This window comes from Elaeis guineensis, chromosome 9, assembly GCF_000442705.2.
Source record: "Elaeis guineensis isolate ETL-2024a chromosome 9, EG11, whole genome shotgun sequence".
Classification (NCBI taxonomy): domain Eukaryota; kingdom Viridiplantae; phylum Streptophyta; class Magnoliopsida; order Arecales; family Arecaceae; genus Elaeis; species Elaeis guineensis.
Genome location: NC_026001.2, coordinates 7,236,929 through 7,250,567, shown reverse-complemented (window position 1 = coordinate 7,250,567; position 13,639 = coordinate 7,236,929). Strand labels below are relative to the sequence as shown.

Here is a 13,639-nt window from a genome sequence, read left to right as displayed (position 1 = left end):
AGTGAGGCTTCCGCTTGACTCGCGCTCCACTTCCCAGACCCCGGATTCGAAGCCATTCTTTCGCTCTGGAGAGGCAAAAAAGGGAGACTTCACTCCGAAGCGAGACGGGGAACTCCACGGGCCGCGGCACACGGCGGAGATCGGCGATGGCCGCAGCATCCGCGGGCGCATCTCTTCCATCCTCCTCCACCTCCTTGGGCGTCGGTGGCGCAGGCGCCGCGGCTTTCAATCCCTTCGATCTCTCCTCCGATCCGCCGCCGCCGCTCGTCCTCTCGCGCGACCAGCTGAAGTACTGCTCCGAAGCCCTCGCCTTCTTCAAGAAGAAGCTCAAAAACCCCGCCAAGATCAGCCAGGAATTCGATCGGTTGCAGGTATTTTTTTCCCTTAAATTCATACTTTTTGCCCTTTCTCCCATTTAGGGTTTGTAGGTGCCAAATCGCTCAATTTAAAAGTTCCTTTGAACTATTTCTTTATCGGAACGACTTTTGTTAATTCATGTTCAACCTACTGCAACCCTTCTCCTTTAGCCGGGATTGGGACTGGCTGTGTCCAAAACATAGGCTTAGTCGAGTTGTGTTGACTCTCTATCGGAACGACTTGTTTTTTTGTTCTTGAAAAGCTCGTGGTTGTTTTACCAAAAAAAGAAAGCCCATGGTTGCTGAAATTTCATTAACCAACATGTGATCGGATAACCACACTTCGAAAACTATTTTACTGTTTCCTTTTGAATATTGGATAACAGTTTTAGATCATATGCGTTCAGTGATCGAATTGGCACCCAAAAGGCAGTGACTTTACAAGAATTGGTTGATTCCTGTTTCAACTTCTGAGAACGTCGATCCTTTAATCACCTTGTTCCCACAGTTTGGGGTTTACATAACATCATACTGTTTTGTATGGATGTCATATGCATACCTGCTCATACTTCTGTTTATTGGATCCTTCTGGCTAATTTTAATATATCCCACGAATCTTGGTTAATGCATGGGCAGTTTTAGGGTTTAATGCCTCCGCTTGCATCCTTGTGATGTTGCAAATTGCTCAAGCAGCCATTTTAAGCTCTTCGATTGTGAGAATCATGAGAAAAGAGAAATGTTAGCAGCACTCATCTGATATGATTATTACTTATACACCTATAGTGGGGCCCTGTCATTGCTTTGTACTTGTAGATGAAAATCTTCATTTGCACCATAGATGTACTATGCAGTGGAACTTTTCCTTTTCAAGATATGGAAGAACTTTACACAACACCATTAGGCATTCTTAGAGCCATAGGTCCCATATTTTTCATGTTACTTATGCGTTACATAAGCATACAATTTTATTTGGCCATGGAAGCAAGCTTAATAGCTTTAAGATGTCGTCCTCACTCTAATAACATTTATAAGGAAAGATATGAAGATATTTAGATGTTTCTTTCCTAGTGCTTCTTATTTCCACGCCAGTGAAATTGTGAGCAACTATCTGATTCTGGGTATCGTTGTTGATGCTCTGTGTTTTGATTAGATATGAAAGGTGATTATTTTGATCCTGAGCTGGATATGCTTATGTGCATAAAATGGTCTAATATTTCTTTCAATGATTCAAACCTTTTTATGCTTGTGGCTTAAAATTTCATACTGTCATGTGAGTGGACTATGATTTGAACAACTGCAATGGGCCCCAGGCTAGACCTAGTACTTGCTTAGAAGAGACATGATGTAGGGAAGAATAGATAAAGGCAGTTGGTAACCATTGATCAGATTTAAAAAATTTGATAATGGACAGAAAATAAAATAATATGTTGAAGAATCATAGCAAGGGAGAAAGGAGATAAAATACGGCTTCTTTGAAGGAATGGTGGAGGGTCCAAGCAAAATGAAGGCCTGAAGGGAGCTCTATAATCAGTTGAGGTGTAAATTTAGTGGTGCCAGATGATCAAAGGATGCAAGCAATGATGTGTTAGGAATCAAATACTTAAGTCTTGCAGAAATTCATGAACAGAGGTACTTGTACAAGAGGGAAATATCAGCATGAGTTTTGGCAAGTTTTTGGATAGACATAAGCATGTATATTTGAGTTTGTTAATATTGCTTTCTGATTCAATGCTGCAAAAGGTAAGAGAGTCAAGTTCGATCAGGTATCTGGTGTGGGGAGTGCATGATTGCAGCATTGTTTCCCAAATCTTTGTTTATCGCAACCAATCTCAGTACTTTTATAAAGTGGAAAGCCATTTGATCAAGCTTTTTCTGATCCAAATTTTTAAAATAAAAGTTAGTGTAAGTGGAGATGCTGGAATGATGTTCTTATGCCATGTCCTATATGGTTTTCTCAATTTGGGGGATGTGGTACATTTGACTTACAGATTCGTAAGCTTTATTTACAATTTAAAGTCTTTGAGATTCACTATGTGGGATTTGGGAGCACGACTTTATATTCTGAGGCACTAAAAGACTTGAGGGAACATATCTCATATTCATTTTGGTGAAAATTCAGGAAAAATTGAATAGAAAATCTGAAGTAGCTTTTTGAAATTAAAGTGATCTTAAGTAGCTTTTTGAAATTAGAGTGAAGTTAATCTTCCAGTGGAATTTGTGATCCCTAGAGGGCATAGCCAGAGGTGCATTACTTTTGCATTACATTGTGTAGAGGGAGGTTGTTCTCTAGTTGGAATAAAAGTTCCATTACGTGAGTCTTGTTTTTTGTGGTGTTGCTCCATCCACTATTTAATTGCCTTTTATTTGCTTTCCTGCAGCTTTGATAATCTTGTTGAGGTAGCGGAGTTGTTCCACCTGCCGTTTTCTTGCTTTTTATTTACTTTCTCTTGCTTTTTTCCATAATCCTGTTTAGGTAGTGAAGTTGCCAATCTCTATTCTCCCATGCTACCTAGCTTTTGTTTCTCTGGAGGAAGTAGAATTGTTGGAAGATAAAGGATGTTTGAAGATGATTTACCCGAACTTGAATATCTTAAGGATCTTATTTTGTAATGAATATAATTTTAATATTTATAAATATATTTCTTATTGAACTAAAGCCTAACGTCCAAACTTCTAAATTTTGGCCAGTCAATCTAACAATAAATTCTTGTATTCTGAAATAAATTACTTAAACTGAGTTGTGTCAATTGCACCAACCATTAGTTAACCATTCTTCAAAAGCTTTTTACCTTCCATAAAATGGATGGGTGCATCACAATATTCATGTCATTTTGGATGTTAACCTATGGATACTTATGGTGTACAAATACAGAGGTCCATGAGAATACTAAGTACCTCATGTAAGCATAATTAGGGAGTAAATTTTAATTTTATTCAGATTATCTTGATTTATTACTTTATTTTAAAGAAAACATTTATGCAGTCTAATTCCTTGGGAGTCTTGCATAAAATGTTAACTCCTTGGGGCTGGGGCTGGCAGCTTGCCTAAAGTCTCCTTGACATTTTGGTGTGGATATCACTAAGAAATTGCTGCTGTGTAATTGTACATCTTCATCGTATTTTAGTGATGCTTAAGTAATGCAAACTGCATTTTCCCCTTTCCTTTTTAAGTGAAATGGATGAGCACTATTGATTCCTTCAATTTCTCTACAAGTCCGTGTCTGATGATATGTTCCTTGAAGTTTGCAATTCTTTACAAGTGTTTTTATCTTTCTGGATGTATCTTGCTCTTGATGTAGGCACTTTGTAATTCTTTTTCTTCCCTTTTCTTTCTCTCTCATGGATATTTGATGATGTTGGATGAACATGCTTCTGTTCCCAGGAGATGAGGTTGTCAAAGGATGAGATGGTAGGGAGATGCGGGGTAGCTCTTCAAGATGCCAATTTGAACAAAAATCGCTATATAGATGTCCTGCCATGTAATTTCAATTATACTTTCATGTTTCTTGATGAATAGTTTGAATTCATTTTAGAAAATCAAACATTATCACATTTCTCTGCAGCGAGCATCTTCGGAGTTATTGGTATACAAATGGCTTGATTTTTGTTTTCTCCTCTCTCTTCAGTTGATGACACCAGGGTTGTTCTTAATTCAAGTAGGGACAATAAATCATTGGGAAATGACTATATCAATGCAAGCTTTGTTAAGGTACAATTTGCTATCTTGTTCTATGCATTTTGGCGGTATAACAATTTGCTTGCTCTGTGTTTAACTTTTAAAGAGCTATTTGTTTTTTGTTTTGTGATTGACCAATAGTGCATAATATGCAAAATTAACATTTTTCTCAACCCCATCACATCCCTGTGTAGATTGCTTCTGGTGGAAGAGTTTCACGATTCATTGCCACCCAGGGTCCACTTCCAGAGACCTTTGAAGATTTCTGGGAGATGATAATTCAGTATCGCTGCCCTGTGATTGTGATGCTCACTCTTGTTGATAATCCCAAGGTACATGAAGCTGTGTTTTTTCACTGTGTTATGAAAGATGCAGTGAATCACTTGAATGTTGTTGGATTACAACTTTAGTCTGCTATTAGTGGTAGCCATTGCACGGTTAAAATTTGACTTATAATTGGATGTACTTCTATGGTAGAGTTTCTTTTATTCTATTTTTATTTTTTGAGGGTTTTCTCCAAAAAGAGGGGTTGGGGGCTCTTCCCTCATTTTGCGAGAGACGTGCCTTGGAGTTATTGATACTGACAAGACGAAGCCATTCAAAACCTATGGTATAACCACTATTGGATTGCTACTGGGTTTGCACTTTTGCATGTCCTTCAATCTACAATAATCTTTGTACCGTGTTAGTATGAAGTCAAAAGAACTTGCGTATTGGTCATTGATAGAAGTATAGGTGGCATGACTAATCTTAGTAACTCAGTGGATGCTTACATGTAGACTGTTCATTGAGCTATTTACTTAAATGTCACAAGATGTGGCATTGCTACTGATTTGCCTGAGTGAGGACTAATATTGGCTGATTTATTTATAGTCACATTTTCCTTTTAAATCTGAACGATGAGGCATCACATGTACCTTAATTAAAGATTTTCTGCAGTCATTTCCTATATCTAACTTTGAATATTTTTTGAACAAATTTTTAGTTTTAGGTCTGAAGGGTAATTATAGAATGCCTAGTTGTATGAATGAAGAATATGAAATTGATAGAAATCTTGATCATCTAATTATGATGTATGAACATAAGTTTGTAAAGAAAAGACTTTAAGTATTGTATCGTTCAGCATGTTGGTACCCCTTCATGAAGGTGCATGAAGACCAAGTCACACGAAGTGATGATGAATCCTATGTGCAGCCTTCATGTAAATCCTTTTAGGGCTATTCTTCTACATGTTGGACGTACTGTTTGGTAACAATTATGACTTAGTATTTTGTAACAGAGGGTAAATAAAGAAGGGGTAAGCCATCATCAAGAAACTCAAATTGAAGAATTACCAGTACATAAAAAGATAACAAAAAAATGAAAAAATAAATCTTTGGTGCACATACTTAATTGCCATTACAAGCTGTAGGAGACCTCTAACGTGTATGCTACATTTACTCTAGAAACTTGTTTATCTGCCTGTCTACAAACTATTACGAGCTTGTTGGTATCAAAAGCCATCACCACCAAATTTCTGAACAACTTAAAATTTGAATGATTCTATGCCCTTTTGCCACTTTACACTTGCATTTTAATAGTATTGTTATAAAATGATATTAAATAAACGTATCGTATGATGCATTTAGACAATGATATTTTATCGGTGACTCCTGAATGATGGTCCCTAGGATTGCTACTTTTTTGCTCTCGCATGTTATCTACCCTTGCTCATGCTTCAAATTTTTGTTGTTGCACTTTTATTCATGTTTGGAGTTCTTGAAAACTTAATACTTGAGTAATGATACTCCATATATGCATGTGCTACCATTGGATGTGAAGGACGTGGTCAGCCTTTTGATGTGATATTATGCAATTATATAATATGTAAGTACAAACATGGTCACTTTTTTTGATAAATCACCATGAGAGAATAGATATCATACATAATATAAGAGAAATATGCTTGCTAGGAGACATGGAGACCATGAAAGCACACGACCCTTGGACAATTACTACCCTAGCCACTACAATCTGCACGTCTATCTAGAGCTCGCATAGCTCCAAGCCTCCAGTACCACGTGCCCAAGGGATGCACTACAAGATAAGTTTGTCTCACAAGTTTTGCCTCTTTCTCTCTCACACTATATCCCGACGGAGAAATCCTAGCCTTAACACCTCTCTTTCTCCCCTCCCTTGGTGTTAGAATATGTAGGTTAGGATCATGGATGGCTCAACTAGGGGCCCTCCCCTCCTTATCTATAAAAGAGGGGATGCCTCCTTTATCGAGTCCTAACAGTGCTTGGCCAAGGTGAGGTAGCGTCCTATTTTGATGCTTGTTATCTAGAGTCTTGGACAGTGTCGAAGTCTAGAAGGGAGAGAGAGAAGGGGCACTGGCCCCCAAGAATCGCCCTTTTTTAGATATGGGTGCATCCCTAGCATCCCATGTTTGGAATCCTAGAAGGTAGGAGCGTCAGTTTAGCAGCCACTCCCTCTTCCTCCAGGCTCACCGCACCCAGGGTGCCAAATTGGCAGGGCAGCAGCCACCTGCCCTGGTTAACTGCTTCCTCACTTCAACCTGATCCATGTAACTTTAGGGTTGACTCAGGTGTAGTCTTACTTGATCTGCTCTAGCTGAATCCCTATATTTAGACTATTTCTCTAGCTCAATCTCTTCTCCAATTAAATTTGGATTTTTTTTGGGTCTAATTTGTGAGAGAATAATCAACTAGAATCTTATTCTTGTTGACCTGGTGGCAAATGACATATGCTAGATGAGTTTTCGAGATAGAATAACTCGGGTTCCCATTCATCAAAGACTTGCCACTTCAGGTCTGCTTAATCACCGATCATCTACATGGTTTTTCATGGGGATGTAGAACCCATTTTGCATTATTAAATCTCTTGATGAATAGGATGAAACTAGTTAGTCTCTTTGTTCATGCAGAAGATGTCTTGCAATTTTGCCCTCCAGTGTCCTTGTATGCAAGGTTTTAAATTTCGTGGAACGGGGATGTCTCGGTTTTTGCATAGAATGGGATGCGCCACCATCACCTCGTCTCGACATTTGGGATAGGGAATGTCCTAAGATGTCCTGATTGTGATGCTGGGATGCTAATGGGATGGTCATGTCTCAACACATGGGATAGTATCCCATCCTGATGTCCTATGGGACGTCTTGCTGGGATTTGAATCCTTACTTTATGATCCTTGAGTACAGTACTATCAGATCCTTAGCCATATGGTTCTTGGCTCATTAAAATTCTAGATTGTGTCAACATCCTTTTAGAAAATAATTAATTATTGAATAATAATTTTGTAAAATAATTGTTTTCAAAATCTTTCTAGTGACTGCTTGATCGGATATGATATGTCTAACCATGTCTTTATTCTAGTATGGACCCTATGCTATAATGATGGTTTCCATGCTGGGTAGCTTGACCCTTACTCATATTCGAACATGGTAAACCACTTTGCTATCTATCAAGGACAAAATCTAGGGTGTCGTGGTCAACGTAGGTTTGGCTGCGAATTTACTGGGTCTCTGAATATGGTAAGGCATCCCGTCCTTTAGGTCAAGGGATTACTTGAAAGCTTGTGCACTTAGTTCACACATCGACTCCTGACCATATTTTGCATAGTGGATTGCTAGTCTTGACCATTTCGTGTGATGGCACACCTAGATGTCAGTCTGAGTTTTGAACTCAATATTACTACTCATATAGGCAACTTTAGAAGCATGATGCTTAACCTCACCTATAGCTGTGAACAAGTGTTAACTACATAGGAATGTCTAGTCTTCCCTTTGGAAAGTACCATATCCACTTGGATAAACCCCTATAATACTCGTGGGCTCTTTTTTGGCTCTATAGCCAATTTGTGACATATACGCTCTACTGTGTATGACTGTATGGATAAGAGATAGACATGATTTCTCCAATATTCTTAGTGTTAAATATGCAAATGGCTTTTAGAGTGTACTCTCACAACCAATTTGATGTGCATATGATGATATTCTTGCCACATTATTGAAATCAAAGCAGTTTATATTTTATCAGAGAGTTTTTGTCTACTGACTATGATTTTAAGTTCCTCTATTTTATGCTAGTGCAACTTTTGTACCAGTTCCATTCTTCAGTTGGAATCAATGTCATTTTCGTAACATAGTTTCATGATGACCTTGTACAAATCTAATTGCTGTGCATAATCACTTTTGATTGCCTTGGTGCTCTATATATGGTATCAACATTCCTTTTTTCCCTTATTTGGTTAGGGCATCTTGCAGTTTCAATGTCACTAATTGTTGTTATTAGGTTCTAGAAATCAAACAGTTATCTCATTTCCAAATAATGGCAGATGATGAAAAAATGTGCTGATTATTTTCAATCGGAGAATGGTCTGAGAGAATTTGGAAAAACAAGCATTTTCACTGAGAGTACAATAATCAGTAAGTCTTCATTAGTGCTGCGTTGCTTGGAGGTGAAGCACAAAGAGGTAATGAATTCAAGGAAAATTTCATGCTATGTTTTTTTTTTTAAAAATACTTCTAAGTTTTAACTGTAGTTGTAAATATTTGTACAAATAAAGTTGCATTTTTATTAAATATTAGCATCATTCATCAGTTGTTGCTTTATTAGAAGCCATGAAGAGATAATTTGTTCTAAATAAAATAGGTGGTGGCTACAATACATGCATATGGATATAAGACTATCTATGTGTAGAAATTTTTATTTTTAGTGGGTGGGTGCATGTGTATCTGTGTTAAAAATGTGTCCTTATGCTTTTTCTTTCTTTCTTTCTTTCTTTTTTTTTTTTAATGCGTGTGCATGCAGGAGTTGGTACCAGGCATTAGTGGTATACTAAATTTCTAATGGTACAGAAAAAGGCCTAAATTGTTTTTTCCCATTGTTGCATAGACGGAAGATGTGTTGTGCTATTGCTTTTCATGGCACCAAATGTCTTCTTTGTCAAGGCTTGCCTTTTGGACGTTAGTTCTGTGCAATGATCTCATTTAAACTATTCAGAGGGTTCTGAGATCATCACTGTTTCTGGGTTCATGAGCTTGAGGTGTTTGGAATCTAGTATTAGATGGTATATTCACAGGGGCATGTGTCTTAGCTGAGACATAGAAGTTATAAGTGAATCTTTTTTTAAATTTCATTTGGTTCATATTTAGTGTGCAAACTTACTTTATTTAATGAAATCTTCATCTGCTTAATCATAATAATATACTCGCATAAATATTTTATATACATACAAATGTATGTGTTCACATCTCTAGCGGTGGTCTTAGTTTGGTTTTGATATTCCTGTTTTTATCGGAAGCCCTTTGCCTTTATATAAAGTTCAGTTGCCTGTTCTTTCCTTGTAGTCAAAGGAGTCTGCCCGGCCTGTTCTTCATATTCAGTACCCTGAGTGGCCTGATCATGGGGTGCCTGATGATACCGCCTCTGTTCGGGAAATTCTGAAGAGGATATATCATGTCCCGCCTGATCTGGGCCCTATAGTTGTGCACTGCAGGTTTAAACTTTAAATTGATACGCTCTACTTCATCATCCCAGCATGCTTATTCTCATAATATCCCCATCTGATATGGTCATGTTCTTTTTGCTCAGTGCAGGTATTGGAAGGACTGGTACATATTGTGCAATTCACAATACCATCCAAAGGATCCTCATCGGTGATATATCTTCGTTAGATCTTGTTAAAACTGTTGCTGATTTCAGATCTCAGCGGATAGGGATGGTTCAGACAATGGTATCTCTTTTTCTTGTTTTTATATTTATTTTAGTTGATTTTTTCAAAATGTTATGTTAGGTTGGTGTTACATGATAGAATTAGGGGTAGTTCAATAAGAAATGATCATATTATGTAAAGAAAAGGAAAACATATTATAAAACTGATCTTTGAAACATTTGTCTTTTGAGTGGGAATTTGATGTTTTTTCCTAAATATCTTGCATTATGACATTGAAAAAAATTGTTTGAAAGGTTAAAATTTATTATATGAGACTGAAGATACTAAAATCCTTAGACATGGGTGGCTTATGCAAATAAGAAAAATTTGAGAACTGATTCTGAATAACATTTTTTTAACCTATGTTTTTTAAACTGCTAAAACAGCAAATACTTATGAGAAAATTGTTGAGTCTAAAACTAAAGTATACCACATTGTGAAACACTCGTTATTGACTTTCAAAATGGCTGAAAATTTTCTTTTGTTTAATGATTTCAGGAGCAGTTTTTCTTTTGCTATGCTGCAATTGTTGATGAACTAGAAGAGCTTGTGTTAAAGTCCAATCAATGAGAAAGACCTTTCAAGGGTAGGTTACATTCTTATAAATATTTTCATATTGCATGGAGTATTATTTACGCATTTTTGGCATGTGTGTAAACATTCACAAGCACCTGCCTGCCTGCTTGCTTGCATGGCGAAGCAGATCCGGATCTTGTAAACCACCAGACATCTGCTTCGTATGAGGGTAGTTTACATTGTTACAGTCTTCTTCATGGAAAAAAGTTGTAATATGCTAATGATGCTGTTTTCTCTAACTTTGCATTCGATGCAGAGATTATGAAGTTTGGCAATCTATTACCTCATCAAATGTTAGAAGGCAGTTACTGCAGGAATATGCCTGTATCAGAATTTGAATATGTACTCTTCGTGGCCTTTACAGTGCTGCTGCTCAGATGCAGCAAGGCAATGAAAGTGAACTATAGTGATCAGTGAAGACGCAAGCCCCAAACAATTTCCTAAATTCAAGGGTACATGAAGCTTAACCCTCATGATTACGAGTCAGTTACATTTTGCTATCACATTCTCATTTCTAAAGCCAGTTGATTCTCCGTTAGTGGCATCTCCTTTTGAAGAAATCAAGCAACTGCAAAGACATATTTATCACTTAACAACATTTCATAGTGTTTTATTGACATGTATCAAAAGATTCCCAAACCCGAGATTCTTCCATTTTTATGACAAGAGAACAGTGGGATCATTTAGCTTGAGTACATGGTGTTTCCGAGAGTTCTGTTGCTTGATTATATTAATTTTTATATCTCTAGAGATATTGAAGGTTCCTTTTGCTACCAGCAAGATAAAAAGACCTTGAACCGGCAGCGTAGCAGCCTTCTTGGTCTATGATGGACTCATGTAGTAATTGATGTTCATTGATGGAATCCCTTTTTGTTCTCCGAATGCCTTTCTCTGCCTTTTGTCTAAGATCAAGTGCGTGGATTTTTTTTTGTTTATTTTTAATCAGAGCTTATTGAAGTTTCTCTTATTATTTGGTATCGGCCGTATGTTTCTTTGGCTACTCTAATTCTATTAAATTTTATTCCAGGACTTTGTTATCTTGTGCATGTTGCCGAGTCGAGCAACTCGGACCAATCTGTTTCTTGGAAAAATGCTGGTCTGAGTAATTCACCAGATATAATTAATATGTTTTATGATAATAGTAAATCAAGTCTTTGAACTTAAGAACACCCAACTTTTAAATGTTAGATCTCTATGGATACCCCATACGTCTTTTCACAGGTTTCATGATTAATTGGGTCAACTGGTGATTGAATGGCGAGCCCACCTATTTAATTCTTTCTCCACTTCAGCTTGATGAGTATGATAAAATTCCATGCGTAGGGGAACGTTGCCTTTTCAGGAGGCTCCTACGAATGGAAAGGGTGCTGAATATGAGTGTAAACAGAGTAGCTGACCCAAAATTAAAGTTAAAAAAAAGGGGAGGAAAGGAAGTTAGAAAGCAACGCGTAGGGGGGAACCGTTTGTACAAGGGAGAATCCTATCCAAAGACACCTGGACGGCCTCTGCATAAAGACTGACTTGTTATATTAAACTCTTATCCGGATGGCACCCGGTTAGATCGAGACGATGTCCCTTGGAGCTACCGCCCCTCTTGTTACCCGATGCAAACTTTCGGAAGGTCACTTTCTTGACTTCCTCCGGACAGTGCCACATGAGCCTGATTAGAACACAAGAAACCTTCACAAAGTAATACGTCTCCCGTTCTTTTAAGTTTGTGGCAGTATTAACCTCCACCAAGCGACGGCTTCATGTGATGTTCTCCAGGTCAACTAAATGGTCCCTAATCCAAAGGAAAAAAAAGTTACAATGGCCTTTCTTTCCGAATTGGTGGTAGTTATGAATTCACGGAGCCTAATTCCAGTGTCTTGCCTCGCATACCAAAGACGGAAAATATCAACCTAGTAGATTGATAACACTTGGTGCTGGCTTCACCAGACACAAGAAGACTTCAACCAGCCAGATAAATTTAAATTACGGTCTGGGCAATCTATGGCTTTTCTGGTCTTTAAAAGAGCAATATCCTGAGCTATTTGATCGATCACAGCCTAAAATACTTAACAAATGAAAACTCAACAGCTTCGGACTGTTTCAACTTTTCCATTGAACGTTCAAAGAGTCGACAATCCAGTATATGATGCATGTTGCTTTTGATGTCGATATGGTTTGTGAATATTCTAATATTTGACTTTGGATGCGTAAGAGGTGTGGATAAAACATGAAAGCTGTATATGTTCTTCTTTAATTTGCGGGGAGCACCACGTGTTCAGATGACAATTTATTTGTGATCTGAGAGATTATTAGTTGTCGCGTAAGTTCTTATTTTCAGTTTTGCGACATGTTTAATCCAGTCTTGTGGTGAGACAGTTCAAGTCGTTGTAGTTTAAAAATGAAAATAGCTTTGTGAAGGAATTTTTTTTTTTTTTTTTAGAAACTATGTGAAGTTTGTATGCAAATGACAAATGTAGACTAGAGGATCCATCTTCGAGATGAGGAATGTTAAATGCATGCTGAAGTTATTATTGTGAATATAGATCTTAAGTGGTAGAGATGGCTTTTGATGGAACCTAGTGACAAATTAGGATGCGAATGCATTACTCCAGGCACATTGCTGATGTGATTTGATGGGAGGGTCTAGAGGGAGACTTGGGTAAGAGCAAGTATATCACATTCCTGCTTTTATTTATTTTGGGTATCCCAATGTACATCCAAAGTGCAAACAACGACAGGTGCAAAGCTTTGCTTATGCTCTTGGCCAATCACATGCCCGCGCGTCACAAAACAAGCTATTACTACAATATTTTAGTTATGGAAAATAAGATGCTGAAAACATAATTGATGGCCATGCAATGAATTATCAATACAATATTCATCAATAGGTAAGTTTTGATAGATCATTACTACTTGTTAAACATAGTAATCTCCAAAAAGTCCATTTGACTCTACAGGATTCAAATATAATATAATTCACTTCCCTCGAAACACAAACTCCTCCTAATATTGTAATGGTTGAAACCAAACTTCATCAAGTATATGCTGCATGCTGATTCCATCTGATCGAGTTGAAGCACCTTCGAGGAAATATCGCATCGGAAATTGACATAGTAAATTATGATCCATAACATTAAATTATGGAAACAGACTTTTTAAGACAAGCTATTACTATAATATTTTAATTATGAAAAATAAGATGTTGAAAATATAATTGATACCCATGCAATGAATCACCAATACATTATTCATCAATACATAAGTTCTTGATAGATAATTACCACTTGTTAAATATAGTCAATACCTTCCAAAAGTCCATTTGACT

General features: G+C 37.3%; 1 protein-coding gene across 2 annotated transcripts; it reads left to right on the top strand.

Annotated features, from left to right (window-relative positions):
• On the top strand, nt 1–11,205 carry LOC105051847 (protein-tyrosine-phosphatase PTP1). 2 transcript variants are annotated; one of them, XR_833282.3, is made up of 9 exons: nt 1–371; nt 3,739–3,835; nt 3,983–4,065; nt 4,227–4,364; nt 8,368–8,505; nt 9,383–9,531; nt 9,632–9,768; nt 10,246–10,333; nt 10,580–10,692. XR_833282.3 is itself a non-coding variant. In XM_010932480.3 (9 exons), exons 1-8 carry the CDS (start codon nt 147–149, stop codon nt 10,315–10,317), a joined length of 1,044 nt encoding a protein of 347 aa, XP_010930782.2. In that variant the 5' UTR covers nt 1–146; the 3' UTR covers nt 10,318–10,333; nt 10,580–11,205. The 2 variants fall into 2 exon arrangements, 1 of the variants encoding a protein (XP_010930782.2); XM_010932480.3 differs by having other exon boundaries at nt 9,627–9,768; nt 10,580–11,205.
• The last annotated feature ends 2,434 nt before the right edge of the window (nt 11,206–13,639 follow it).

Bases quoted from the DNA above. Each gene is read 5' to 3' on its own strand.
- LOC105051847 (XM_010932480.3), top strand. From the start codon at position 147: ATGGCCGCAGCATCCGCGGGCGCATCTCTTCCATCCTCCTCCACCTCC. The intron at 9,532-9,626 runs GTTTAAACTTTA...CTTTTTGCTCAG, and splicing joins CCTATAGTTGTGCACTGCAG to TGCAGGTATTGGAAGGACTG. The intron at 9,769-10,245 runs GTATCTCTTTTT...TAATGATTTCAG, and splicing joins TAGGGATGGTTCAGACAATG to GAGCAGTTTTTCTTTTGCTA.